The sequence below is a fragment of the Penicillium cosmopolitanum genome (assembly GCF_028827165.1).
Source record: "Penicillium cosmopolitanum strain IBT 29677 chromosome Unknown utg000008l:1.0-4398992.0:1.0-4402845.0, whole genome shotgun sequence".
NCBI classification, from domain to species: Eukaryota; Fungi; Ascomycota; class Eurotiomycetes; order Eurotiales; family Aspergillaceae; genus Penicillium; species Penicillium cosmopolitanum.
The window spans coordinates 4,343,294-4,370,350 of NW_026622678.1; the positions used below are offsets into that span (position 1 = coordinate 4,343,294).

Consider the following 27,057-nt stretch of genomic DNA (forward strand, 5'->3'; position numbering starts at 1 on the left):
TGCCGAAAATGCCAAAGACAAGGACATACCAAGTCATACTATTTTAAACGTCTTCTATTGCAGCCACTGTGCCGGCGAGCACCCGACCTGGGAGTGTGCGTCAATGCGAGGGCAGGCAATACCAGTCAATCGCGCCAATTGTGACAGTGGGCAGCGCTCAATCACCCGCGAATGTCCTGAAAACAAAGGAAAAGCTAAATTTAAAATCCCCCATAACTTCAAGAAAAAGACGCCATTCATCAAATCCACGTTGCGCGAACCAAAGGATGATGGTGGCCCAGGCCAACAGTGGTCCTTCTGTTACGCACAGAGTTGCAGTTGTTGTAACGAACTAGGGTTGTTACTAGTTATTCGCAGATGCCTGACGTAGATAGCGTCCACTTAGGTATCTACACCTATATATACTTAGTTCTATCTTAGCTTCCTCTATATTCTCCATAAGCTATTACTTTTGTCGAACACTACTACTTTCTTTGCCTGCTGCACTATATCGTATCTTGATCTCTGTGAGTACCTAAGGTCCTCACAGTTATGAAAAAGCCTTCTAGGCTCTTGCTCATACGGATACCATCCGAATCCTCTATGTGGCTGAAGTAGTACTGCAATTTCTGTTTAACACTAAACAACAGTTCACCAAATTTAGTCCAAAATACGGACTTGAAGATATAGGAAAGTTGCAGAGGGCTAAGCCTTCCATAACAACGCTGGCTGATGAAGTTGTTTATTTTATTATGAACAGTCAGCTGGGTTTCATCGCCGTACGCGTTGAAACGTGTCGTAGCCATCCCTTCATGGACTGAAGACTTTGGATTATTGCTGGCAATGACAAATCGAGGACAAATCTGCGATGTTACTAGTGGCCCAGCGAAAAATCCTTAAAAGAATATCCGTTTATTTGATTGGTTCGAAATACTGCCGCGGTTTCACGAATACACCAGCCCAGCGACTCCCTAATTCCAAGCTCCACGGTAATCTTCTTCAACCGTGGCAGAACTTCCTCGCGTCGAAACAAGATGACCTAAGCAAATGGGATATCATATCTCGGATCTATGTCTGCATTACTCTGTTTAAAATTCCAAAGCAGCATCCTAATCTCAATAAGGCCTTTTCAGACTATCGGACAAAAGCCTGCGTAATCAACTCCTTACGTATCTAGTACCTAATCCAACTATCGATGATATTGTGCTTATACGACAAAGAAATTTATTATTTAAGCGTCTACTATCGTTGCATAGGTATTTGAATGTCAACTATTTAACATAAGCGTCGGATCAAATTTCACAACCCTGATCATACCTTCATCAGGTTAAAGAGTGGTAGGGATGTATTTGTGGACTCTCCGCCAAGTGTCGGTAAACAAATCACGTTCGTTCCATGTGAGTCGCAAAAAGAGTTGATCATGGCTTGGTTTCCACTTCGCAATATCTTTTTCTGTCGTTCCCTGAGGAAGCCCATCTTTTGGTCGAAAAATCTTGATGGGTCCTATACGTGCCTCTTCCGGGATGAGCATTGATGTCGATATTGAGTTTTCGAAGCCTGCAGGCATGGAATATATGCTTGCAATATTCGCATCGTCCGGGGCGGTGACAAGAGTGCTGAGGTCGAATTTTGAAACCTCGCTACCCGTGCCTTGACTCCCCTGTTGATATCTACTAGGTGGGTGGGGTGATTTCAGTACTGCAGAACTGGCTCTCGCTTGAATTGAATTCATTGCCATCCCGTATCTTTCTTCTAACGCCATGACCTGCTCGCCGAAAGTGAACACGGATCGGGTCTTGTAGAACCCCAGCACCCGAGGAGCTCGGCGTAATAAGGCGAGTGCCGTGCGCCTGATTCTAGGTTCGCGGCATCTGAGACAGGTGAACCAGAGCGGGAAACCGACGCTGAGTTCAACTGTGTATGGTGGTTGTGTTCCGTCTGGTCGTGCTGTAGCATCAAGAGCAATTTCGGACTGTTCCACTATATTTTGAAAGTTGGGTATATATGCGTCTGCATCGGTTTCTGTTGATGACAAGCAGATACGCAGTATTATTAACAGCGCCTCGTGAGAAGCGAAGAGCAGGGCGCCAATGCCAATCTGTTGTGGTGACAAGTCTCGTCTTCTGCGCAGCGAGTCAACTAGGTTGACAAAAGCAGAGTGCCAAGTCTTTAATCTGGCTGATAGGGTTGATTGTTGCCGTGTCAAGGTTAGGAGCTTGTCGGAGGTATCAGGTTCTCGTAAATACTCAATGCATTCGCCTTCAAAGCCATGGATCTCTGCAGCTATGAGAACAATGCCGTCTCGAGCAGACTTGAGAGAATTAAATTCTGGCGCCAGCGTATGCTTGATTTCTCCTAGTAAAGACCCGACTTGAAGTGCCGAAAGAGGGACAGCGATTGATCCTAGACGAAGGAAGATTGGAACGATGACATCCTCTAACAGGGAGGCGTTGGCTGATGGCACGATTTTGGCAGCTATTTGAGCACGGAAAGCGAGGATAAGATGCACCCCCTGACCATAAAGCTGAGAAGCCTCTTCTACTCCCCCTTGAATGGACTCAATGCAGATAAACAGTAAACAGCTGATCAGCCCGACAAGCATGTCCAGGCGACCTCGCTCAATCTGCTGACGAATGGCAGACACCGAGCGCGAGTACCAAAATAACGCGTCTCGGTGATCTTGATTGAATGTGCGAGAATTACCTCGGCGAATGGAAATACGATCTGGACATGGCTCGGGGCTTTCAAATAGTGCACCAATGGTAATAATAGCATCCCACATGGCAGGTTCATTCCGACAAAGTTGCGGGATAATGGTGCTCCAGAAAGTGACATCTAGCCCACCACCAACAGATGGTGCGGTCTGCTGAATATAGTACGCAAAAGACCGGCGTTCTCGCCAGACGATGTTTTGTGATAATGAAAAAGGGTTATCGACCATAGAGATTGTGCCCTCGTATTCACACTTACGACCTGTGCTAGTGCATCGGGTGCAGTATGGCTTTTCTTCTCCGCACTTGACTTTTCTGATTCTATGTGAGGTTTAGTATTTTGTCCTCTCCGCGAACAATGATATTTTCTTAAGGATAAGCACCTACTTGCAGGTTTTGCAGCCCTGTCTTGACTTCAAATACTCGGTCGAACTACCCTTCAAAAGGGCTGATGGGCAAATGGGCATATTGGCAGGATTCGGGGGGCCTCTTGCTCGGAACGCTGGTCTTGATTAAGCAACTAGAGACTGCAGGTCGCGCAAAGTTGCCTAACTCTGTCCAGCCTGTCTATTTGTCAGGCGGCGATCACTGTGAGGCGGTCAGGTTCTTGGTGCGGCAGGGCGATCACGTTGCGCTGCAAAGGCGGTAAGAATGTGCAAGACGCTTGTGCCGTTTTCTTTTTATGTCAGTATGCTTCGGGTTACAGCATGGATCGAAATCAGATTCACCACCTACACACAGAGATTCTTTCCCAACCCCTTTTTTGAAACTGCGCTATACCTAATACAGTTAATCAATCCCCGAACCCCTTTCTTGGCAGTATTCAAATACGGTTGTAAGTCCTATTTTCTCCCTATCCTGGTTTAGAGCAAATATATTATGGGTTGCTAACAAAGCGCTAGTATATATTTGGTTAGCTCAGTGGCGGTGAGAAAGTTTGAAAAACGAGCTATTTTGGCCTCCCACTGTAGGAGCTTCCGTATTAGCCTTGTATGGCCTTCCAACAATGTATTTGAATCATCGCACTGACCTCCGCCGCCGTCAGCGGACCCAATCTGACACTGTTAGTTCATACCATGCCGCCTATCGTATTGGTGACTACTTGTCGCTTTCTTTGATCCTAAATTATTTATCAGAGTCCGTCTAGCGAAAGCTCCAGTTTGTCTCCCGTGCCCGTCGGGCTGATGATAGTGGCCGCCCAGGTCATATCGCTTGCATATTCCCAGGGATACAATAGGCCAAAACATTGAGGCGCAGTACGCTACATTTGCTTTTTTGAGGCGAAGCAATTCATGACCTTGGCGTTACGTGAAAACAAACTAATGTTAGTAACGCTTTATCTTCTAATCGCCCACATAAATATTTCTGTCACCCACTAACATAATCATTGACATTTGAGTATTTGTTTTATTAGGATTTTCATCTTTCTGCATATTCACCGGTCATCAAAATGGCTGAAAATGGCTGTCAAACCTGTCCGAGCTTGGTCATACGACAATGGAACCAAAGTTAGTTGACTGTGAACCAAGTTGGTTTGTTACTAATAAAATCAGCAAGCGGCTGGCGAGAGCATACGTTCACCCACAAGGAATCTGATAATCCCCGAGGATTAATATCTGAAGACACTCAGGTATATATTCTGTACGTATCTGAGCCCCAAAAGATTACTTTTCTCCGCTAATACTAGCAGATTTGCGCAGGCAGATACAATAAGGAATTGTCTATCTTGTCGCAAGAAATTTACCTCTATATTCTATTTTCCTAGGTCCTGGTGGTCAAAATTTGTCAGTAACTCGGGCGGATATTTTGGGCACCAGGTTATTCGGCATGCAGGAAAACCGACTGAATTTAGTATGATATATCGACAAGCTCTCGGGATTTATTGACCTGCCCCTATTGACTAACATTGATAGATACCTGGGTGTCTTTTGAAGTCAAGCATGTCACTCAGGACATGTCTTATATGTGGCCGAAGATAAATGTTTTCACAAAATGGAAATACTCGACAGAACAAACTGGAATTCTTATCTTCGACCCAAGTGATCATGTTTCTGAGTGGTTTCTAAGCCCAGCGACAGACTCTATGAGCGATCCATTCTGGATTTATACCAACCTAGTCGAAGAGCTAGCTTCTCTGGCCGAATCTGCCGTCAAGTCTATAAGAGATCAGGTTAGGCCTTCCGAGAAGGATCCTGTACGATTCACACACCCGTGGGAGCGTTCGCCTGAAAGTCAGCACCAAGAACTTCGATCAAATACTAAAAGACAATGGGCAACCTTTATTCATGAAGTGGCTAGACATGCGACCCACGTCACGGAGTCACTTGACATTAGCATCCAGACCATGGAGCGTATACTGGCACATCATCATGATTATCTCAAGTTGGAGCATATAAATATGTCTGGAAATGATCACATCCTACAATTATCGGAGGATATTCACTCCCAGTTGTCATTCCTCCAAAGCTGTCTCGTTAGCTTGCGATGCCGCTCAACATCGAACGAAAAGAGACTACAAAATGAAATGCAAAGAGGATACAACAGAGCTGCTCAGGAAACGGCAGATCTTGCTCAAGTAACGGCAGATCTTGCCCAGGAAAATGCTGATCTTGCGAGACTAGATAGCGCTGCTATGAAGAAAATTGCTTACGTGACCCTCATATTTCTGCCTCCGACGTTCATCTGCGCACTCTTCAGCATGTCTTTCTTTAATTTCAGCCTTGATTCCGGGTGGTCGGTTGCGAAAGAGTTCTGGATCTATTGGGCTTCCGCTATACCTACAACTCTAGTCATAATATATTTATGGCAATATTTTGGTGAAACAGGCCAACAGAATCGACTCAAGACAGAGCCCAAGCCCATGTTTCTGGAGGAGCTTGTTTGATGAGAATCGCTCTGTATTAATTGCATATCTACATGTACCGTAAAAGGGGAAAGTACCAATTATTTATTTATAACGCTTAAGCCTGCTCGCCGGAAGCGCCATTAGGCACCGTTTTTCCTTGCTTCAACCCGATTCAGACACCCTTCATAGAAGGCTATAATATCGATCGGGATCGTTCATTAGTATTTGGTAGATCAAGTCATAAAAAGGACGCCTTTGCGCTCAGCAGGTAGTATATCCAGGCACAGCGATGACGTAGACAAGTAACTTGACCTGTGGAGTGCTTGTTAATCCTTATCCTCCTGGCGACCATTGCTGCCAAGAAAATGAGGGCAGCTGTTGTGTGTATTCATGGTCACAGTATTTCCAGTAATTTATGATATAATTTATCACGTGGCTGTCTCTTTCAGTACAATACAGCTTTCGAAACGGCGCTAAAGGTCAAAGGTGCATTAGCCTACTTCAGATTAGGGTTCGAGAAATACCCTACTGTACTATGCCGCACGGGAATGGGACCCATTCCACGCTTTTCGTCCGTGCGCCCCATAGTAAGCCCTGCGGTGGACAGCAGGGACCTGTCCCGCCATTACATGCAAATTGTCCGTGCGTTGTCAACCCCTATACCCCAGCGGAAAAGGGGATGCTTCCCATTCCATTTCTTCGCCATCTGATTCGTCCATTTCGCGTGTTCCCAGCGCCTGTGGTGCGTGTCAACAAGTCGCCCCATCCCAAATTCTCTATCTCTAGCAGCAACAAGTTTGTCAGGTATCATAGAGCAAGGTTCACGATGATTGTAGAGTTATTCCAGATAATCTCAAGAGTAATTACCAGAGAACCAATTAAACGATAACTCTGGAGTTCAGTCTTACTAGGAGCAAATACTGCCATAGCTTAGAATATCTTCCGAGTAAGAGAGCTACAGATATATATTGTCAAAAATATTCAAATCTAGGATAGCTCAGTTCATGACCAGTAAAGCTAAATAAGATTCTTGAATATCTACAGTCTTTACTAGATATTCAGCTCCATAGAGAAAAATACCCTTTATTTATAGTTTGCATATGTCGCGTTAAGAGCTTAGCTATAATTTTAGGGGCTTCTCCCTAGATGACCTATCATAAATGATGAGGAGCTAACCCCTATTCCCTTGATCTTCTCTAGATCATTGATATCTTTATCTTTGAACTTCTCAGATTAATATTCTACCAGTATATATCCAACAGGAAAATTGTGGCAGGTGACTACAACACTATAATACCCAGATAGCAGCCTAGCTGTGGCTAAACTCGGAGTGCGGTGGAACTTGACTCAGATGCCCCTCTCTGATCTTTGTTTGGGTCTGCACCTTGATCCTCTTCCTATACAATATATTGGAAGTAATTGTGGTGATCATTATGTTCGACGGCCGGTGCATAAGATCCTACATTATATATTTGGGCGGCTAGTCGGATTTAAGGATATCTCTCTTTACTTTCTATTCCCGTAGCTATACCGAGAGGAGCAGTAATCTAGCGGCCTAGCCGCCTCTGTGATGATGACTTTCGGATTTGGATAGACTATATACTCCTTCCTGTAATTTGTCGTTATAACGACGGCTCGCTTGTCCAGGATTATCCTGCTAGCTTTGACCACGGCCGGGTGAATGCTATGGCCCGGGGGGTTAAGATGCGCTCGCAGCGAGTGGATCTAGTCGCTCGGCATCAGTTTCTATTCTATTTTCTCCCGCTAAATGTGCTTGCGCTTGTGTGGGCAAGTATTTGAGAGACTATCGAGAGTACTGGACTTCAGCTATTCTCGGGCGTGACTATTATCGACCAAAGCAAAAACTTAAAGATATTGACCAAAGCCAATACGTGGGACGGAATGATGCAGGGGTTTGCCTAGCATTGGGGTAACACGATCGACGTGTCTTATCTCTCCGATTAATTCTATATCGACTCCGGAAAAGAGACGTATCCTACTGGGCCCTTACGGGTTGGTGGTGTGGGATTCTATGCATCGATGTACTGTTCGGACGAGGAGCCCGGTACAAACCTATTAGTGCTACAGACTATCCTATGGCGGCGATGCTGCCTCTAATAGTATACCGATTAGATCGGGCAGCAGCATCCTCCTAGATCCTCACGTCTAAAGCAGCAATTTTATCTGGCCAGCCTGCTCTACGATACCGGCGGCCTCACATTGGAAATGCGTCGATCCTCACCGCAGCGGCAGGCAGGCCTATACCCTAGGGGAAAAGAAACCCGGTGCATTTCTTCTTCCTTTCGGTTGCCCTAGCAACAAATTAGAGAACAAGTTAGGCTCGCATGATCGGCCCCTTGGGCTGTAAAATCATCAAATTTGACATTGTCAGTAAGTCTAAACTCTTATCTTTGACCATCAAGCTCAATACTCCTTGAGGGCCAGAAATTTGGCTTCCAAAGCGGCCTAATGTCTGCATTACCGAAATTATGTTATTCTTGTCGAAGCCGTAATAAATGACCACCCAGCGTAGGCACTTCTAGAATTATCTAGATATGTATCCAGGTATCTAATTCGTCTTAGATCCTCATAAAGGAGGCATAAATTACCTGCGATCTATTAAGCTTACCTACCGAATTAATCGTTGATATCTTTATAAGATGTGAATCCTTAGATCGAATGTGTCTTGCGCTGACCTGTAAGCACCTACTACAGGTTTTATCACTTGTCCGAATCCGTATACTATCAGTAGCCAAGTATAGGTTTCTCCCGCCATCAACCTGCGTTAACATATTTTCTCTCCTCTGGCGGATAGCACCTTGTGATGATTCAGATCGACTTGATACAAACATTGGCCTTTGCTGTGACTGCCTAAGCTATTGTATACGACAAACAAAGTTCTGGGATGTCTACAAAAGTAAGTACCTAGAAATAGGGCTGAAAGCTGATATGTGGAAGTATGTGGTTAAATGTTAGCATGATAATTATAATTTTCAATATCCAGAGTACTGGTGTCGGGAGAAATTCAGGTTATCATAAGCATACGGAAGTCTAAAGAATCATTAGCGACTTCTTTGTAGAGCTTGAGTACCTTATTTTCCAGACTTAATTAGAGCAGCATTGATGTCTTGTATCAAATTTTTTTGTGCCGGAAATACCCCTTAGCCTACTAAATACTGAGTTGCCTAGCGCGTCTCTTAGTTGTGGTAATCATAGGTCCGGTTGCGATTTGTTCATATACGGCCGGGAGACCTACTGGGTAATTAATTGCCCAGTAGATGAGTTTAGTTTTAATTAGTGTGCTGGGCTTGGGGGTTAGAAGGGTAAGATGTATCACCTACGTAAGTGGACTTAGGATGTGCGCTCGGGATTAACAACACGTTTCCTGGGGAACTCGCCGCACTGTGCTGGGTATACAGACAAACAGTTATATGCGACCCTCAGGGTCGATAAATTAGGTGTTTACCCACCTGCGGTGCGGGTAGGGTGGAGGGTCTAGAGGGTTACCCGCGGGTAAGTACCAGGTCTACGCTGCAGCATTAAGTTTATTATGTTTGAGCGTCAATATCTATATTATTATATACTTAATTAGATAATAAAGGACATTATAATATAGCCATTGTCTTACTCTATAATATAAATTTCTTTAAAGTAGAAAGTCTCTTAACTGGAGGGTGATTCCTTTCCCGCTATTCGACCCCTAGACCTGGTTAGTGGAATTGTAGTGGAAGAGCTCTATAAGAGTATCTATAATGTTGTTAGTAGGAGGCTGGGTGAGAAAATAACCTAAGGTCTGTAGGGTTTAGAAAGTAAACTACGATACGGTACAGAAGAGAATTCTACTAGAGATCAGTACCTCGCCGAGGATAGATATTTCTAAAATCGTTACAACATTTGTAAGTACGAAGCCCCTGAATGTGATAGCTCTTATAGCTTGGTATAGATGTAGATACGTGACGTGACGCAACGAGTTTCTGTGTAGTGATCTGTAACTGTATTGAGCCCCTGGGTGGGCTCGGACTAGGGTATAGAATGTTGGTTTGTCACTGCTTGTGCACCTCTTAGTATCTTTGTGATAATGCTAATATGGCGTGATATGATGCCAGCGTCGGCCCTGCGACACTGAAAACAATCAAGGCACGCTTTTTATCTCGGCCCTTATGCTTATTGAATTTCTTAGATAAAAGTCCATTATAGCTTATAGTTACTAGACGCGCCAGGCGCTAATGGATCTACTTAGGTGAGTGTATGTGTTTGTAATTTCATAGATTAGTATATCTATTGGCTGGCTTTCGTAACATTTTTCTTTAAGTCGCTCAATTCCGCTCTTTCCCTGACGAGTTCTGAAATCGCTGCTCCAGTCTCGGTACCTATCTTCGCGAAACCTTCAGCGACACCCTTGCGATTATCTGGTTGCATTTCCTGGCTTATCTTGAACTTGCCCTCGATTTTGGTGATTTTGACCTCAATTCCTATAATGTTGCGCTTGAGAAAGTCGGTGTAGGATTCTGGAGCTTCAGAAACCGTCCATGGCTGCGGCTTATTACCACCGGTATAGCCTATGATTGTTGTTTCGGTGTGTTGAGATAAGTCGTGAATCTGTTGGGCGAGGAAGGCCCCAGCCTTGAGGGTCTTCGAATTATAATATAGTGACAGTTTGCCGTATACCTGAACGGCAGAATAGTTCTAAGTGGGAACAACCTTTTTAGTGCTAGGTTTGGTCTCTATATAATACTTCGGAGTGACATAATGATCGTGCTTTCCGTTGAAAAGTACTAAGATATCGTTGCCGAGCTCCAGGATATTTGGTGGCTTTTCGTCGACGGCTTTAATCATAGCCTTTACCTGGGGGTTTTGCTTGGCGATATGGGCGCGGATGCGGGGCTCTGTGCCCCTATATTCTTTAGGCAGATCGAGAACACAGGGAATATGGATGCATTGCAAAAAGTCTATCTGGGCTGAGTTTTGGCCTGTGATCAGGAGGCCGAGGGGGTTCTCTTTAATGAATTAGAGGGAGGAGACCCTCCTTATCGGTCTCTGCGTGAACGCTCGGAAGAAATATTTTCGATTGAAGGTGTACAATGTACAGGGTAGCATAGTGATGGAAGTAAACGAGCGATTAACGCAGCTTAAGTATTCTAATCCCAGATTTGTGGAATCTTATCCTGCGGGTAATTCATCTAATGCGCCTTACACTTTCGGGAAAGTCCTTCTGCGTCAACGTCCTCTAACAGCGTATTTAACGTAATAATACGCCGAATATTCTCGGCTGATACGAAAGACCGGGGTTAGGAGTTGTCAGGCGCCTTTACAGAGTGTGTAATCTGCAAAATTATGTTTGTGTCTAGAGCTGGCTGCTTATTGATGACCATGAATCTCTATAGTTGATTGTATACACTAGCTCGATTCAGTTAGTGTCGTTTGTCTGGGCCTAATATAGCAAATTGTGGGTTATGATTGCGATCCTGCGTGAGTTACTTAACCTGTCGTAACGAGCTATTTGAGAAGACCCTGGATAATTTTTGTTCTCTTAGTTACACTCTGATTCCGCGTTATTTTGTTTAATGTTGGGGGTTCCGAGGAGCTTGCATTGTTTATATATTTGTAAAACTTAGCTACTGCTCGGAGTTATGCTGCCTGCATCAAAGTAAAGTTTCCATATTTTATTTTGTCTCTATGGCGCAAACTGTGAATGCTGCCTTGTTCCGGAATTGGCCAACTATCGGGGCTATAGTAAGAGTCCAGTCGCTATGCCTAATAGAGTTGCCGAGTAAAATCGAAAATGAAAATATTGAGGTCACCTATTCCAATAAAACAGTGCGTCCTCCTTTTTCTATCTTCTTGCTCTCGAACTGACCAATAATGTCACTCCAAGTCATACACTCTTCCTCTCGCGTCAGCCAATTGCCGCCACCAATGCTCCTGCTATGGAATTTCGAAGCCTTTTCTACTACTCTTACCATCAGCAACCGCAGTGAACATAAGGAATCCCATGCGGGCGCTTCCGCTCCGAGCCCTCGAGTTCGGCGTCTTTTTCTGCTCCAACCTCCCTAAATCTTCCGCTACGACGTCCTGCTCGCTGTTGATCCATTGATCTCGAAGGACCTCGGTGGCGAGATGAAGACCGTAGCTCAATGAGTCTTTCTAGTCAGTCGGAATATTTGTGTAGACTGGCCGTGAACGAGAGCGGCAATTAGTCTACAAACTTCCACAAGTCCAATGGTCACTAGGGGTCAGCCACCATACGATACCAGAGAACCATTTGTGACGCGAAAGATGTGTATCATTCGTTATTATTGAGGCTATCGAACAATTCGTCATGACATTCTATGGCCATGGCGACCAGAGAGCCCGGAATGTGGTCACCTGATATCGAGTCGAGTAGAATCTCCCACTACGCGACTTAGTTCTCAATAGGTCACAGCAGCACCTCAGCGCTAGTACCGATCTAGAAACCAGACTTGACCTCTAGGCTGACAACCTGTGCTGCTTATAGTGGTGAAGGCACTGCTACCGGTAACATACCTCATAATTTATTATACCTATCATAGTCAGCCATTTACAAAAGTGAGATTTAGGACTTTACTGCGAGCACCGGCCAAGGTTACAGCAAGAAATATATCGCATTTGCGCTTCAGTCTCAATCTTTGCAAGTGCCAAGATCAATCGCACGGCACTGGCGAAATGACCATGATATTGCAAGGTCTTAGCGTTCTTACGGCCGTTCTTTGAATCCCATAGCTTGCGGTCATCAAAAAAGGGATTTCTTTGCATGCTCTATTGCTGTGTGAAGTTGGGCTAATGAACCTCTTGAGCTACACCTGAGATATTTTCTCGATATTATATGGTGAAGCATCAAAGAAAGGAGTCAAGCGTGCTTTTTCAGCAATCAAATACCAGGAATACGGCACTGTTCAATAGAATACATAGACAGCAATGGAATGCGCCTTTTCTCTGCGACATGCTATTACATGAACTTCTTTCCTTCCTCTGTCGATTGATAATTCAAACGATTCAATACTTTTTCCGATGTGGGATGCAAATGATAAAACAACCAGTAATGATGGTATGTCTCATAGGGGAGAGCAGCATCTCCTAATACGGACATCGCGGCCTGCAAAGTGAGAATCTCACTCCCAAACCTTGCAGCAAAGATGTCTGTAAAGCCTTCAGCCAATTTGTTCGTAAATACAGGGCAATGACTGACCGGCCTCAAGCTCGAAGCTTCGCGAGATGGACTGTTTCATGTACCATACAGCAAGGAAACGGGGGCCAAATGTTGCTGGATATTTCATCTCAACTCTCCGAGCAACCATCACGAGGAGCAGTTCAATAAGCTGCAAAGAGCATCAACGGAGATCGAGAATGTTCGTGAATGTCAGAGCTTACCCGGTCTGCGGCAAATCCTTTTAGAGAGTGTTTGCTTCTCCAGTGGCCTATCTCGTGGGCTAGCACAAAAGGAATTCTGTTCGTGCTTTTCTTCAAGAGCCCCTCGTCGAGAATAATCAATGTGTTCCCTATACCACGGTAACAACAGCCATCGGCATGGATTTCCGTACTCAGTGACGTGCTTATGTAGATATCAGACCAGGCATAGCCCAGGGTACTGACAAGAACCTTGGCTCGGGTTGCCAAATCTCCTAGATCCAGATTCCACTTTTTCAGGTCCCCCCTTCAAGAACATTATAGAGCATTCTCATGCGGAATATATAGAAAACCAACCAGAAGATGGCATTTCTCCTGGCTGAATGCGTAGTTGCCAATAGTAGCGGACAGGTTATTGACAGATACTGTCGGTTGTATCTTTGGAAACTACGTTTCCAAATCCGTCCTGCTGAAACGGATATTCAAGACTTCCTTGTAACAAATGCCTGGAGCAAACAGACGAGGAAAGACACTGGATGTCTACAAACGAATGTTATGAGCATAAACCATGGGGGAAAAGCCCGGTGAATCATGCTGGCGAGAACGATGTCCACAATGAAACCGAGAGAATTGGAAATCTGCTGGAGGGCAATTTGTCCACCATCATGGCTCTGCAGTATTGTAGGTAAATTAGAATCAAACACTGAATGTTTAAAAGCTTAAATGAACGATACTTGGAAGTCTTTGACCAGATATCTGAATATCTAGGGAGAAGCTTTTTTTTTGCAAAAAGTCTCCATTGGGTAAAGGATATATAGATTTGGGACGCTGGAATGGCTTATGAGTAGCACTGACACTGGTTAACTGGTGAATCAATACTATGCTATGGGATCAATTGTAGTGATCTTGACCCTGGAATTATTGTGGTGGAAGTAATGTGATAAATCATATCTGAGCAGTGGCACCCCGAAAACCCTACTGGATGGAGATCTGACCCGGGCGTAACCCATCAAAAATTTACGATGAACTGATGACTGGTGGATTTCTAGGGTCGATCGACTCACCCATTCAGGAATGGATGTGGCGCAAAGTAAAACCGAAGGTGCCATCGTGGTGGGGGGAGGGGTGTGGGGCTATACTGGAGCAAACCCTAAGAAATCGGATGTGCCGCATTCCCTCCACCCCCATGGGATAGAGCGCGTTGACTGTGTGGTTGGGGTAGTCGGCGCTGTCTTTGCTGGGAGCACGTTTTCCGGGTGTAGGTAGGAGCTTTCGAGAGCTTTCCCAATATCCCGGTTACCCTAAGAAACGGTGAGGTCGCCTTTATCGACGACCATCTGGTGGTGATCTAAGGCCATTTGCAGGATACAATCCTGCTATTTATATGCCCCGGCAAGGTCAAAAATGCGGCGGTAGAAGAGGACCATTCCACTGATGCATAACGGGTGCTTGACAGCGAAGAAATCACACCAGATAGCGACGTAATTGCTGAAGTAATGGGCCCAGGGGGATACGTCATTACCCCAGTCCTTGATTGAAACCACCTTGCGAAATTGCAGGCCAGATGATGTGGACTTTAAATAGAAGGACTCGCCATCCAGTGTCAAGGCTTTGAACTCGGGGCTGCGAAGTTTTATGAGGTCCTTCTTTGGGCGGAAGGTGTGTTCGCAAACGGCTATAATAGCAGCGCGGTGGAGACCGGGGAAGCGGGGGAGGACTGGCAAAACAAGAGACAGAACCCTACCGTCGTCGACATCCTCTTCCGTGGTGAGATCTATACGTGGGCGCTTGCGCTGCCCGTCGCCCGCAACAGGGGAAGCGAAAACAGTGGACATGAATGAGTCGCGTTGGGTATCAGAGAGGGAATTCCATATATACTCCGGTAGATAGAACGAGGAGCCCAGGGTGGTCTGTCCCCCAGGAGTAGTACTGGGGGCCTCGGAACTATGTCGCACCATTGCAAGAGGAACTCTTGAAGAAGAAAACCGTTGCGGAGAGAGCCCGGCTCTCCCTCGAAACGGGGATGTTCCTTTCGAAGGAGGGGATAAACGAGCGATAACTGTGTGCGATGTCCAACACGGAATATCGTGGGCCCGACGCAAGGGGGCTCTCCACAACAATCCCGAATAGAACATATCATTTATGCGGAACTCGAAATGCTTAAAGAATTACGCCTCGAATCAAGCGTTGAATGTATAAGTGGATCATCCACTTGAAACCTGTTATAAGTGGACTAAATTCAATTACCGATCACACACCATGACTAGCTGTAGGTACTCTGGGAACACAAATTGTCTAAGCCGTGAATTGCTGGCCCACCACTTCAGATCGCTTCTGTCCCGCAGACAACTCGTCCTGTTCCCACTCAATTGTACCGTCGGGCTTGATGGTTGCGTCCAGTGTGCTCATCAGATACGTCGCTAGAATTTGTCAGCATATCCTTTGAACAAGATATTTCTTTTGTACCCCACGTACCCAGACTAAGCATTGCATAGGATTCCGCATTGTCGAGAGCTTGGGCTTCCGTGAGCCTGGTGCATGAGCCCCAATACGTCCCGCTGTCGCCAATAGCAGGATACTTGACTTTGGGCGTGTGAACAAACTGTGCAAGCAGGTTAGGAAATCATATAGCCAAGACCGACGTAGAAGTCTATTCTCGACACACCTCGTGGAAAAGCGTAAGCTCAAGACGTGCAAAATCGTCAATGTGGACGGGGGTGCCCCTGCTCTGGTACAAAATGTCGGCAGCGTTGTGTAGCTTGTTGTTCTGTGGCTCACCATTCCTGTTGAGGAAAGGCGTCTGGCCCACCTCTTTCAGATACCAAGGACAGAGCTGGATGACAGTTTGCCCCTTGCCATTCGCGTTGGTCCGGGGTGTAGTATAAGCTGTTATGTCTTGGGTGCGTTTCTCGCATCCCTCGTAAATTTCATGCGAGACAGGATAATTATGTATCGTGTCGAGCGCTTGTAACTTTTTCGGATTTTTCTTGTCGTATATAACTAAATAGCGGTCCAAGTCACAGTAGATGATCTGAGGTGCAATTAATTAGTAGCCTGTATGTGCTGGTGTTTAGGAAAGTACTTACGGGGTCCTCGCGATCGCCCGAGCCTGGTGTAGTCTTTTGGCTTTGAGCCCCAACCTTATTTATCGTCTCTGAAAAAGCAAGGGCGGTGTCAGTTGGGCAAATATGTTTAAACTGGGTCAAGTCACCTTTGACTTTGGCATAATCAACCGCGTTGAATAAACTGGCGGCCATATCATTGATCCTCTTGTCCTTGACTAGGGACTTCTCCACTGCTGCTGGCCACTTCATCAAGTTCTCCATAGCCTTTTCGATGTTGCTAGTAATAGCTGATCAAAGTTTCAGCGAATTCTATATTTTAAAACTCCAAGAATCAACTTACGACCGCATGATTTACTGTCCACTGACCAGGTCAAACCTTGGCCGAGGTTGTTGCAAAAAATTACAGCGAGAAAGGCAAACTTGACCCGCATACCGAATCGTACGAGAAAGCGAATCTTGAGAATATTGGATACCACAAGAAAAGTCTCTCCTGGGCCTATCTGTCTCGCTTTTAAATGATCCATGGAGCACTAAGGTCTAATCTACTTCTGTCCGCTCTTCCAATATTCCGAGCTGAAGTCTGCCTTGCCTCGCCTGTTTCCATCTCGGGCACCTTGGCTGGAGCTATTTTTGTTATACAACCTCTACGACGCTAGAATGCAGGGTCCATGACTATGCCTTTAGAGAAGTATATATTGCAGAATATGCATGGAACGTCTGTGAGATTTAGCCCCATTAACTTGGTGGAGCTGAGCCTGATCCCTTATAGTGACTCTTCATTTGTTAGAAACCATGAGCTAGATCCTTTGGGTATCCATATACTTTTTGCAACCGCGGATATCTGGGGGCCTAAATAGGGCCAAAACCACTCAAAGAGGAGTAGGCTCGATTAAACTCTGACTATTACCCGTGTCATTTTGAAATTATCCAATGGGGGACGCTAAATCATGTTGGCATCGCCCCCATGTAGGTTTGGGGGCCCTGCCAAGTCTCCGGGACGGAACTATCTTCTAACCCGCCAGCTCGGAGGCATTGCCGTCGAACACATGAAACATGCAAGAATTGGCTCAGCTGACAATGGGGGTTTGCAAATGTATGATTCCTTTATGCTGATAGAGGATGCCAAGATGCGCGGTTTGAGGAAAAAGGTTGATGGCGTCATGAATAAGTCTGCCTTGCGGAACCGAATAATCAAAAATAGCACAACCGACGGGGGAAAGATCTTGCTTGGCGAGTTGAAGGGCATGTCAAAATTGTATAAGATGTAGTTCAAGGACAATTGAAGTGAGATATTCCTCACACAATTTCCTCCTTACTCATCTGCGGCCCAGCATGCCTCGGCTCTCTTCGTACTTTATTGCATTTGTGTTCTTGACAAGCGCAGTGTGGGCCGATGAAGGGGCTGACTGGAAGAAATATCGACTCCAGGGAGTCTCCGAGGCCTATTACTGCCCCGAGCAAGTTGGTGAACCAAAATGGGAATGCGGTAATAAGTATTGCGGAGGTGAGAATCCCAACAAGAAGGGGCATTGTTCTCTCGTGATTCTGCAGGGAAAGAGCGATGTGATCAATCAGGCTCTCTTGAACCCACCTCTGTATTGTGAATGTGGACCGAAAGATGGGTATGCTCAATCATCTGGCTACAACAAAGATATACGTTCTAACAGCTTCTAGCGATAGCGGTGGAAAGGTTCCTCCCATCATCCCCTTTCCCCCTCCGCCTCCAGGCTTTGTTCCTCCTCCTGCTGGAATCCCCCATCCCAAAAAGCAAGATAGCTGCCCTGAGGACTTCACAGACACTCAATGCATGGATTGTAAACCTGTTTCGGGCTGGTGTACTGAAGGACCCCAGGCTGGCTGCCCATGCAAGGAAGAGTGCCCAGCCGAAAACAGCAAGGACACACCGAGCTGTTCTGATGACTCCTGTGAAGGAGAGAATGGAAAGTGTAGTACCGTGAGTTTCAATCTACATGTCTTATTATGTTCCTGACTGAACATGTTATAGGGTCACTATGCCGATTGCAAGTGTAAGGACACCTGTCCCGACCCCAAAAAGGAATATATCGATTGCGCGTCCGAGGACTGCAAGAGTGACGATCATGAAATTTGTAAAGAGGTTCGTGAATACAATATGAGTTACCGTGTTTTGATCCACACTGACGTTATCCAGGGGGGAATTCCGCGGGTGCAAGTGCTTAGTCGTGGACTCGGACATCTTTTCAGAAACTAGAAGCAAGCTATCTGAAGGGCTGAACGCGCTCGATCAGCTACAGCAGATCTACGACCATATTAATGACTACATTTCAGAACCCGAAACGAAGTGCTCTTCATCCAGCAACACGAAAGCTGTTGCGATCGACAAACAAGCAGCCTATACTATGGGCGAGAATTTCTGTGCCCACCTAGATTACTCCAAGGAAGCCAAAAAGGACATGACAAGCAAGGATATCGGTAGTTCCAGCTATAAGGACTTTGTTTTCCATTTTGAATACAAACCAGGAAACAAGTGCTACACGAACTGCAAGGATACTATCCACAAGATGGTTTGTAAGTGTTCCGAAATCGGTCTATACAAACATGCACTTGGAATGTTTCCACTAAATTGAGACTCCAGGCTCTGGCTACGACTCACATTCTATCCAGCCTGAAAGCAAAGCGACTTTCAAGTGTGGCGCAGAGTATACTTTCAAATTCAGTGTTCCAGATCACGCCCAATTCCCCACTGCCACTTCGAAGCCAACATCACCTGCCAACACGGCAGCCCCTACCATGGGAGAAGTGACATGCTTCCCGGAAAGCCGACGCCCCGGCAGCATATATGGAGGGGTACGACCAGATCAATATACTGCCGCTGTCGACAAGGCATGTGAAGCGTTTGCCAAAAAGAGCACGCTCCAGGCCAACGAAGGCAGAGGTTCTTATGTGTACCAGACAAAGGATGGCCCCGTTCCATACTGGTTCAATGTCGGCGTCAACACTGATGGGCATTACACCTGCAAGGATCTAAAACTCGAGGACCCGATTGGAGACGGCTCGCATAAATGCAGTACCATTTTCAAGGACGATATATTCGGCGGCTGTAAGTTTCTACAAGTTTGTCAATATGTTAACAACCGAAAGTCCTACTAACGATTGGATGTACCAGGCAATAACGGTGGCCGCGGAGGCCGTATCAAAGTCGGATGTTTGGTATACTCATTTGATGTTTGCAGCGGAAAGGGCGATATCCCTAACGAAGGCGCATGCTCTGGCGGGGGTATTGGCGCACCGGAGGTGGCCTTTTAAAGCTAGTAACTATATGATTATCTGTCGCGACAAAGTTACTATTACTAGTCGGATACATTGCCTATTACTTGGCAATTAGTAATTAGCCTGCTTACCAAAGCAGTAACCTTTGTTAAATAGCTGTTTGCCCCTATTATGGAATGGACAAGACTTTCATGCAAGCTGCAATACCATTACGAAATGACAACTAGCGGCCTATCGTGGTCGTGAAAGACGATAATATCGTATCGTCGCCCCTATATCGTTTTATCGTGAGCACCCCTAAGTTTATGACTATTTGGGCGCGTTTTAGCGCGACTTGTGGTACCACGGAGCTGACGTATAAGTGTTGTGATATGAGGCTGGTGCAGATCAGGAACCAAGCCGAACCATCGGAATTAATACCGAGATATCTATACAAAGAACCAAGTTGATTGGAAATCAACTTGTTCTTCTCGTTGTATATATATAGCCTAATGTTTCGCTTTGAACAAGAAGACAATAAATATACCTCTGAACTACAACAATAAGCGTAGACCGGTCGACCTGGAATCGCTCCTGCAGCCTGCCGAATTGAGCCAATTTTCTTGTTTTTGAGACCTCGTATGGCTAATAAGATACGGCCCTCTTGTTGGATAGCATCTTGGCGTGATTTGACGCGATTTGGAGACATGGTTGTTGATAGAAGATAGAAGGACTCGCGGAGACGCGATCTTTTGGTTAGGGGGGCTCACTCGGCGGTGTGGCTCACTCGCTGGTGAATTACGAGCGTTCGCTCGATAGTATCATTAACAATAACTATGTTCCCCCTTATGAAAATGTTCTACTAAGGCTGCTGAGGTTGCGGTATCGATATAATGCTTATGAATGGTTCTGTTATACGCCCTGTCGGTCCTTTATAGCGTCACGCTTTGCCTATCTCCTTCCTGCACTCTGCGAGTGTGGTGGTGTTATCTCTTCGTGATAGACCCGTCTGCCAACGCAGACTGCCAGCGAGCATTCCCATTTCACACTATATAACTATCTATAATTTAAGTAAGAAAATACAAATATAATACGACAAATTCGTACATAAAAAGCTCAATATCTTTTGCTAGCTAGAGAGAGAGCATTGAGACAAAAAGTTTTTGGAGAGTTTGACTGTAAACAGGCGAATATAGACATTGAGAAATAGCTCTCTGGAGCGGCTATCGACAATAAGGAAGCAAAAAACGTATTATAAACAAGCAGTATACTACTAGAGCAAATTAATCTTTTAGAAAAGTTGTTAACCTAGCCAACTTCCTATTTATTGGAGGCAGAGTAGCAGAAAAGAAATACTGCTATTACTGCTATCTCACAGTATTATTGTCACTTTGAAGATAGACCACTCTGAAGACGACGTAAACAGCTGGCCCTAAGCGATAAACCTGATAAAGAGCATACAGCAATAGAAGAGCGAACAATAAAAATAGCCCTGATCTCTTATGGAATGTCAAAGGAACAATTACTTCTAGAGAAGGCGGAAAACTATATCCGGAGGGCCAAAAAACTTCGCTTGCCCAGCAGTAGCATTGCCACCAACTTGCTGCATCCTTGCCTGTAAAATGCTAGGGTCCGCAAGATCTACTACACCACCTCCACCGGAGGAAGTCTTAGCGTGTCTGTGCTTCTTCCCCTTCTTCCTCTGTTTCTGTGGGCCACCGACGATGCTTTCAATGTTATGGCAATAATCTGCTGTCTGTTCATTATCGAACATATACGTACACTGGCAGCGAATACAAATCAACTTTGCGACACATCCGAGAAAAGTACTTACAGGATCGGAGATGTCATATGTGTAGTGAGGATCTCCTACATAAAATGCATATTCGCAGACACGCAGAAGATGTTCATCGCCTTGCTACCGAACGCAATTACTACGCCAACGAAGAATCAGGGTCAGGCATTGTTACGGACTGACACGCCAACGTTGGTAGGTGGTAATTGCAGGCGCATATTATCGATAACTGAGCTGCTTTCTTGGAGATCAAAAATTATCTCACTGGGTAAAGCTTTGAGTAAAATACGATTATTCAGTCAGGCAGGCTTTTTGACTTAGGTCAGGCGACCTTCCTAATAAATGTAGACTGCCACTTTTTATGCAACCCTTGCCCCGCGCCTTTCTCTTCGGCAGCATTGATTGTTGCATATCCAGTAATAATGGCGGTTAATCACATTGTGTTCTTTGAGGCAATAGCCGAATCATCCAAAGTGAGCGCAAATTCTTTTTCGAAGAGCAGAGTACCTTGATTTCGCCTTTTATCGGTTGGACATGCTGGTCAGAGTATCAGATTGATTTTTTCTTGAAAGTTCGCATGCGAGTTTTTACCTGTTGTGACCAGACCCTCAGCTTCATTTTATCGTCCCTAATCCGAGTAGTCAATTGCCAGGACCAGGTCGCTCTAAGAAATGGTAATCCAGATGGATGAATATCATTCACACTGACCCCATGCAATTCTGAAATTTGTAGCCCTTGATAGACATAGAAAGTCGCAATGAAACAGGAACGCAGAGCTTCTGCAATCTGAAAGGTAGCTATTTGAGGTACTGTACTGTAATACAAAGCCCGATCAAGGCGTAACAGGTATGTAACATTGTTTTGAGAGTGCGAGTAATATGACACGACCTGGTGCGCAAGCAATAGCGAACATTGTTGCATATAGAGTGAAAAAAGAGGGAACGGCTGGTATATAATCTGGAGGCAACCACAACAGCCTTTGTCCACTACAGATTATCAAACAAAGGCCATCACTTAATCCGTAGTCAGATTGCTTAGGGATGAAGTCCGCTAGTATGGGCGTCGCAGAAACCACTGAACCTATGTCGAATGTACCGGAGTTTGTGTTCAGATAGTTGGAATTCCCTTTGTCGAAATGAATGGAGCTTATAAAGCCTGTAGGAAGGATTGAAATGCTCTGGCCGGTGACAGGATCCCAGATCCTAACTATGTTATCATCTGACGCTGATACGAGTTGGCTTCCTTTTGGGGACCAGACAATCGAATGAATACAATCATCATATCCCTCGAGGGTAGGTACGTTGTGACCGACGGACAGATCCCAGATCCTAACTGTATGATCATTGGACGCCAATACGAGTCGGCTTCCATCTGGAGACCATAAAATCGAACTGAGCCAGCGACTTTGCCCCTTAAGAGTCGATACACTTTGGGCTGTAGCCGGATCCCGGATTCTAACCGTATTACTCTACTATAAACGAAGAGTGGAGCTTCTGGAATGGAGACATTCTGGTTTAGCAATGAACTAGTTAACTGACAAGATGCTCAGCGGCCGTTTTTTTTCTCCAACTGTGCGGGGACGATTCTTGTTCAACTTGAACCAGTCAAAATTAGGTATATTCACCAAATATGAACCAGAAACGATAACCACACAGAGTGGAATAGAGACAACAAAATAGACCCAGAACTTTGAGTGCCCCGGTGCATACTCATCAGCCATGCTGAATATTGACGCTACCCATGAAAGAGGGATAAAAACAAGAGCAACGTAAGTCAATCGCCTCACATTGACCGATTCTGTTATCGACCGTTGCGAGCCAGAGAGCTGAACCATGGACGTAACCACTGGGATCATACGTTCCAGTGACTGGCCATATTGTTCAATCTGGCCGAATACCAGGTCGAAGTCATTCACAATTAGAGACCAAATGTCTTCTTTGCCAGTTTGTTCTCGGGCGGACCAGTAGCGCACGAAGTTTCTTGTCGATCGAATTTTATGCTGTGTCTGAAGAGCTCGCCGTCGCCATTTCTGAAGATCTACCATATCACCTCGCTCACCGTGGATAGTGGACTCGACGTTACGAAGGGAGTACTCGTAGTACGATAGATAACGGGCCATAACTTGGCAATAAATCTTCCATTCGGCGATATTTATCCTCAAAGCGTGGTAAGCCAGATTCAAGACACTCGCGTTAGTGGCATGAAGAGTCGGCTCTTCATCCATAAAGCAATCCATGAGTACTTCCAGTTCTGACCTTAATGGACTCGATGTCGTAGCGAGAGGGTTCAAAGATTGGAATTGGGAGAAGGAGAGAGGTTTTCGGAAATCTTCAAAGCTATTATGAAGCGGTTTCCTGCGTACCTTTGCTCCTGGATTATGTAGCATTGTAGCTGACGGCTCAAGAAGATCTGATGTTGTGGAGTCTACCAGAACAAGCCCTATAAACTATCAGACTTGCCTTCAATGGATAGGTTTCAAGAGTTAGAAAATGTAAGCTCCGGACTCACCAATCCATGACTGATCGAAATTTTTCACAAAGAATGAAGAACAACCACGAACGATCCCCAATTGTCTCCCAGATAGCGGTACGAGCCTCCGCATAGTACGGGGTACATTCCCGGATGTTACGAGTTTCCAAGCGCAGCCACGAAACATATCCGCGGAACCAAGATCGACTGCTTTTTGGGAGTGTAAATGGAGCCAGCCGTTTTGCAAGAGCTGCGAAGGAGCAAGAGCGACCGAAGGAGGAGACGGTACTTTTTCAATATCACCATAGTTAGTTACGATATATTCAGCGAAGAACGTAGGATCGATATCAAGTGAGGCTCCTAATAGTTCCACAATTGACGGATGGAGGTCTTCGATGATTATGAGTCGTTTGTGCCCAGATGCTGGTGGGGTAAGAACTGTTGGAAGATCAACAAGATCAATCTTCTCAAAATTCAGAGGCGAGCTTTGAAACTCGCTGACAGAGCAGCCTGCCACGTACAGTCGACAGGAGTTGTAACTTGAAGTTGATCGAGGCGCTTCCAGGAAGTGCAACAGTCCTTCAATGCATGGGTTTGTCTGTCGACGAAACCGCACAAATTCCTTGTATAGTTCGCCTGTCTTTGACTCGAAAGAATCCATTTGATACAGCTATCTTAGCGAAGAGGCATAAACTGAACCAACATTGGCAACGTTATATGTATTGAAGGTGATACTTTGTCGCAAGTATTCGTCCCGTCAAGGCAGTCGGTCCTCAACTGAAGAAATGAAGTGAGAAATTGGCTAGGTAATCAGTCTATCTCACGTCAGCTAGAGATCGACAGTTTGCAGCCACCTGCATTGGGGCGCGCAGTTGGGCACGCAGTTGGGCACGAATGGGGGCGAAAATCAGGTGACATGCGGCTCTCGAATGCTCTCCCTCTGTTTCTCCAAACCCTGAAGCCGCTGGGTCCGAAAAGGCTCCCTATTTTTACGAGATCAGAAACTCAAAGAAATCGACTTTCTGTATTAGATTATCCGTCATTGAAATGAGTTTCTTTAGGAAGGCCAAACCCACCGATCGATCTAACGATCGTAATCGGGCGCATCCACGTCGAACCACAGAGGATTCGACCACAATGCCAACTTCAAGCGAGCAGCCAGGTCTACGTCCAACCACAGGGCTGACCACAATGCCAACTTCAAGCGAGCAGCCAGGTCTACGTCCAACCGCAGGGCTAACCACAATGCCAACTTCAAACAAGCAGCCAGGTCTACGTCCAACCGCAGGGCTAACCACGATGCCAACTTCAATGGAGCAGCCAGGTCTACGTCCAACCGCAGGGCTGACCACAATGCCAACTTCAAGCGAGCAGCCAGGTCTACGTCCAACCGCAGGGCTGACCACGATGCCAACTTCAAGCGAGCAGCCAGGTCTACATCCAACCGCAGAGATAACCAGGATGCCGACTTCAGGCCAGCGGGCGGATTCACGTCAAAGCGCAGAGATAACCAGGATGCCGACTTCAGGCCGGCGGGCAGATTCACGTCAAAGCGCAGAGATAACCAGGATGCCGACTTCAGGCCAGCGGGCGGATTCACGTCAAAGCGCAGAGATAACCAGGATGCCAACTTCAGGCCAGCGGGCAGATTCATATCAAAGCGCAGAGATAACCAGGATGCCGACTTCAGGCCAGCGGGCGGATTCACGTCAAAGCGCAGAGATACCCAGGATGCCGACTTCAAGCGAGCAGCCAGGTCTACGTCAAACCGCGGGGCTGACCATGATGCCGGCTTCAAGCCAGCGGGCAGATCCATATCAAAGCGCAGAGATAACCAGGATGCCGACTTCAAGCGAGCAGCCAGGTCTACGTCAAACCGCAGGGCTGACCACGATGCCGGCTTCAAGCCAGCGGGCAGATCCATATCAAAGCGCAGAGATAACCAGGATGCCGACTTCAGGCCAGCGGGCAGATTCATATCAAAGCGCAGAGATAACCAGGATGCCGACTTCAAGCGAGCAGCCAGGTCTACGTCAAACCGCAGGGCTGACCACGATGCCAACTTCAAGCGAGCAGCCAGGTCTACATCCAACCGCAGAGATAACCAGGATGCCGACTTCAGGCCAGCGGGCGGATTCACGTCAAAGCGCAGAGATAACCAGAATGCCGACTTCAAGCCAGCGTGCGGATTCACGTAAAATCACAGAGACAGAGAATTCAACCACAATGCTAGCGTCACATCAGATCAGTCGATTAGATAGTAGTACTGGCACCCCTGATAATGAATTTTCAGACGCCAAGGTCATTGAATCGTTTGTCAACTCTTACGAGAGCTCAGGGTACACCGCCTACACGAAATTAACAAAAGCCGCCACGAAAATTCTCACCGAGAAGCTGGAGCAAAAACAGATAGTTTACGAAGTGTACAACCGGGGACACAAAGGCTTCGCGCAGGGATGGGCGAAAGATCCAGCATCAGTTAAAAGGACGATTCGACGGCGCCGGAAAGAAAGAAAGATGCCGTACGAACGACCCGACGAGATTGAGAATGATATGCACGATCTCGCAGGTCTTCGTGTTGCTCTATACTACCCTAATGATTTCGAAATGGTGGATAATATCATTTGGGAACATTTTGAGGTAGCAAAACCCTCGCAAGACTGGCCCGATCAACATACCGGCCCGCGTCGGTACCGATCTCTCGATGGCGAGACAGATAACTTGAGTATATCGGGAAGGAACAGTCGCTTCCCCGGGTATTTCGCTCGACACTACCGTGTCACACTTCGGGAAATGGATGTGAGCGAGCCAGCACTTGAGGGCAGGATTGTGGAAATACAACTCGTCTCGCTCTTGATGCACACCTGGTCCAAAATACATCATGAGCTTGTGTACAAACCTCGACCCGGAAAACCTGAGGTAGACGAAGACGACGAGCGCCTCCTTGATATCTCAAACGGTTTAATGATTGCTGGTGAACAGGTTCTACGCCAAATACAAATCAACCTCGACTACAAAAAGAGCCGGGCTCGTCTCCCTTTCAGAGATTTAGATGACTTGTGGAGACACATACGAGGATGGGCAGCAGAACGCTGGGATCGGTTGTCTGAGAAGCAAAGAAAATTCTTTGAGCGCGGACAATTCACAAGCCCGCTCCTTCAGTTAAGCCCCATGCTGTATAACTCACTTCTTGAGCTCAGAATGAATAATCCGGAATCGATTGACGTGATTTTCCAGGCCGCCTTTACTGCGCGGGAGAAGTTGAGCGAGTCCGTTACTGCGCATGGCCCTTTCAACCTAGCAAACACTTGGGACCATTTGTCGACGGCGGAGTTCTTATATGTGGGATTAGCAGACGTCTCACGAGTGATTGAGCAGGAAAACACGCAACTGAAGCTCCAAATTCCAAACTTGCCAGTAATCCCAGGCGACAACAGCAGGCCATCTCGTCGGGGGGGTCAATATTTCGAACAGGGCCGAATTAGGTCGCCTGGTGCGCTACTATGCCATAATAATCTGCAATTCCTTACGATGGTTCTACCTGCGTACGAGATTGTTCTTCGACTGGAGTGTGTCTCAAACGACCGATTTCATCGCTAG

At 46.1% G+C, this 27,057-nt stretch overlaps 9 protein-coding genes across 9 annotated transcripts; 3 read left to right on the top strand and 6 right to left on the bottom strand.

Annotated features, from left to right (window-relative positions):
* Nucleotides 1-1,306: 1,306 nt before the first annotated feature.
* N7509_008165 (Zn(II)2Cys6 transcription factor domain-containing protein) lies at nt 1,307-3,157 on the bottom strand (the record flags this gene model as incomplete). The annotated part of the gene is made up of 2 exons (XM_056632802.1): nt 1,307-3,011; nt 3,078-3,157. 2 exons carry the CDS (start codon nt 3,155-3,157, stop codon nt 1,307-1,309), a joined length of 1,785 nt encoding a protein of 594 aa, XP_056488353.1.
* Nucleotides 3,158-4,187: 1,030 nt separating this feature from the next.
* N7509_008166 (uncharacterized protein) lies at nt 4,188-5,574 on the top strand (the record flags this gene model as incomplete). Its single annotated transcript, XM_056632803.1, has 3 exons — nt 4,188-4,198; nt 4,381-4,541; nt 4,604-5,574. The coding sequence occupies 3 exons, from the start codon at nt 4,188-4,190 to the stop codon at nt 5,572-5,574; spliced, it is 1,143 nt and encodes a 380-aa protein (XP_056488354.1).
* A 4,239-nt stretch (nt 5,575-9,813) lies between these two features.
* Nucleotides 9,814-12,851, bottom strand: N7509_008167 (uncharacterized protein; the record flags this gene model as incomplete). The annotated part of the gene is made up of 4 exons (XM_056632804.1): nt 9,814-10,221; nt 10,282-10,532; nt 11,496-11,675; nt 12,743-12,851. The coding sequence occupies 4 exons, from the start codon at nt 12,849-12,851 to the stop codon at nt 9,814-9,816; spliced, it is 948 nt and encodes a 315-aa protein (XP_056488355.1).
* A 1,425-nt stretch (nt 12,852-14,276) lies between these two features.
* N7509_008168 (uncharacterized protein) lies at nt 14,277-14,858 on the bottom strand (the record flags this gene model as incomplete). The annotated part of the gene is made up of 1 exon (XM_056632805.1): nt 14,277-14,858. One exon carries the CDS (start codon nt 14,856-14,858, stop codon nt 14,277-14,279), a length of 582 nt encoding a protein of 193 aa, XP_056488356.1.
* A 337-nt stretch (nt 14,859-15,195) lies between these two features.
* On the bottom strand, nt 15,196-16,313 carry N7509_008169 (uncharacterized protein; the record flags this gene model as incomplete). Its single annotated transcript, XM_056632806.1, has 5 exons — nt 15,196-15,320; nt 15,376-15,502; nt 15,566-15,931; nt 15,987-16,242; nt 16,306-16,313. The coding sequence occupies 5 exons, from the start codon at nt 16,311-16,313 to the stop codon at nt 15,196-15,198; spliced, it is 882 nt and encodes a 293-aa protein (XP_056488357.1).
* Nucleotides 16,314-18,734: 2,421 nt separating this feature from the next.
* Nucleotides 18,735-19,250, top strand: N7509_008170 (glycoside hydrolase family 55 protein; the record flags this gene model as incomplete). The annotated part of the gene is made up of 2 exons (XM_056632807.1): nt 18,735-19,044; nt 19,111-19,250. 2 exons carry the CDS (start codon nt 18,735-18,737, stop codon nt 19,248-19,250), a joined length of 450 nt encoding a protein of 149 aa, XP_056488358.1.
* Nucleotides 19,251-22,513: 3,263 nt separating this feature from the next.
* On the bottom strand, nt 22,514-23,374 carry N7509_008171 (uncharacterized protein; the record flags this gene model as incomplete). The annotated part of the gene is made up of 1 exon (XM_056632808.1): nt 22,514-23,374. One exon carries the CDS (start codon nt 23,372-23,374, stop codon nt 22,514-22,516), a length of 861 nt encoding a protein of 286 aa, XP_056488359.1.
* Nucleotides 23,375-24,541: 1,167 nt separating this feature from the next.
* On the bottom strand, nt 24,542-25,435 carry N7509_008172 (uncharacterized protein; the record flags this gene model as incomplete). Its single annotated transcript, XM_056632809.1, has 1 exon — nt 24,542-25,435. One exon carries the CDS (start codon nt 25,433-25,435, stop codon nt 24,542-24,544), a length of 894 nt encoding a protein of 297 aa, XP_056488360.1.
* A 248-nt stretch (nt 25,436-25,683) lies between these two features.
* Nucleotides 25,684-27,057, top strand: N7509_008173 (uncharacterized protein; the record flags this gene model as incomplete). The annotated part of the gene is made up of 1 exon (XM_056632810.1): nt 25,684-27,057. One exon carries the CDS (start codon nt 25,684-25,686, stop codon nt 27,055-27,057), a length of 1,374 nt encoding a protein of 457 aa, XP_056488361.1.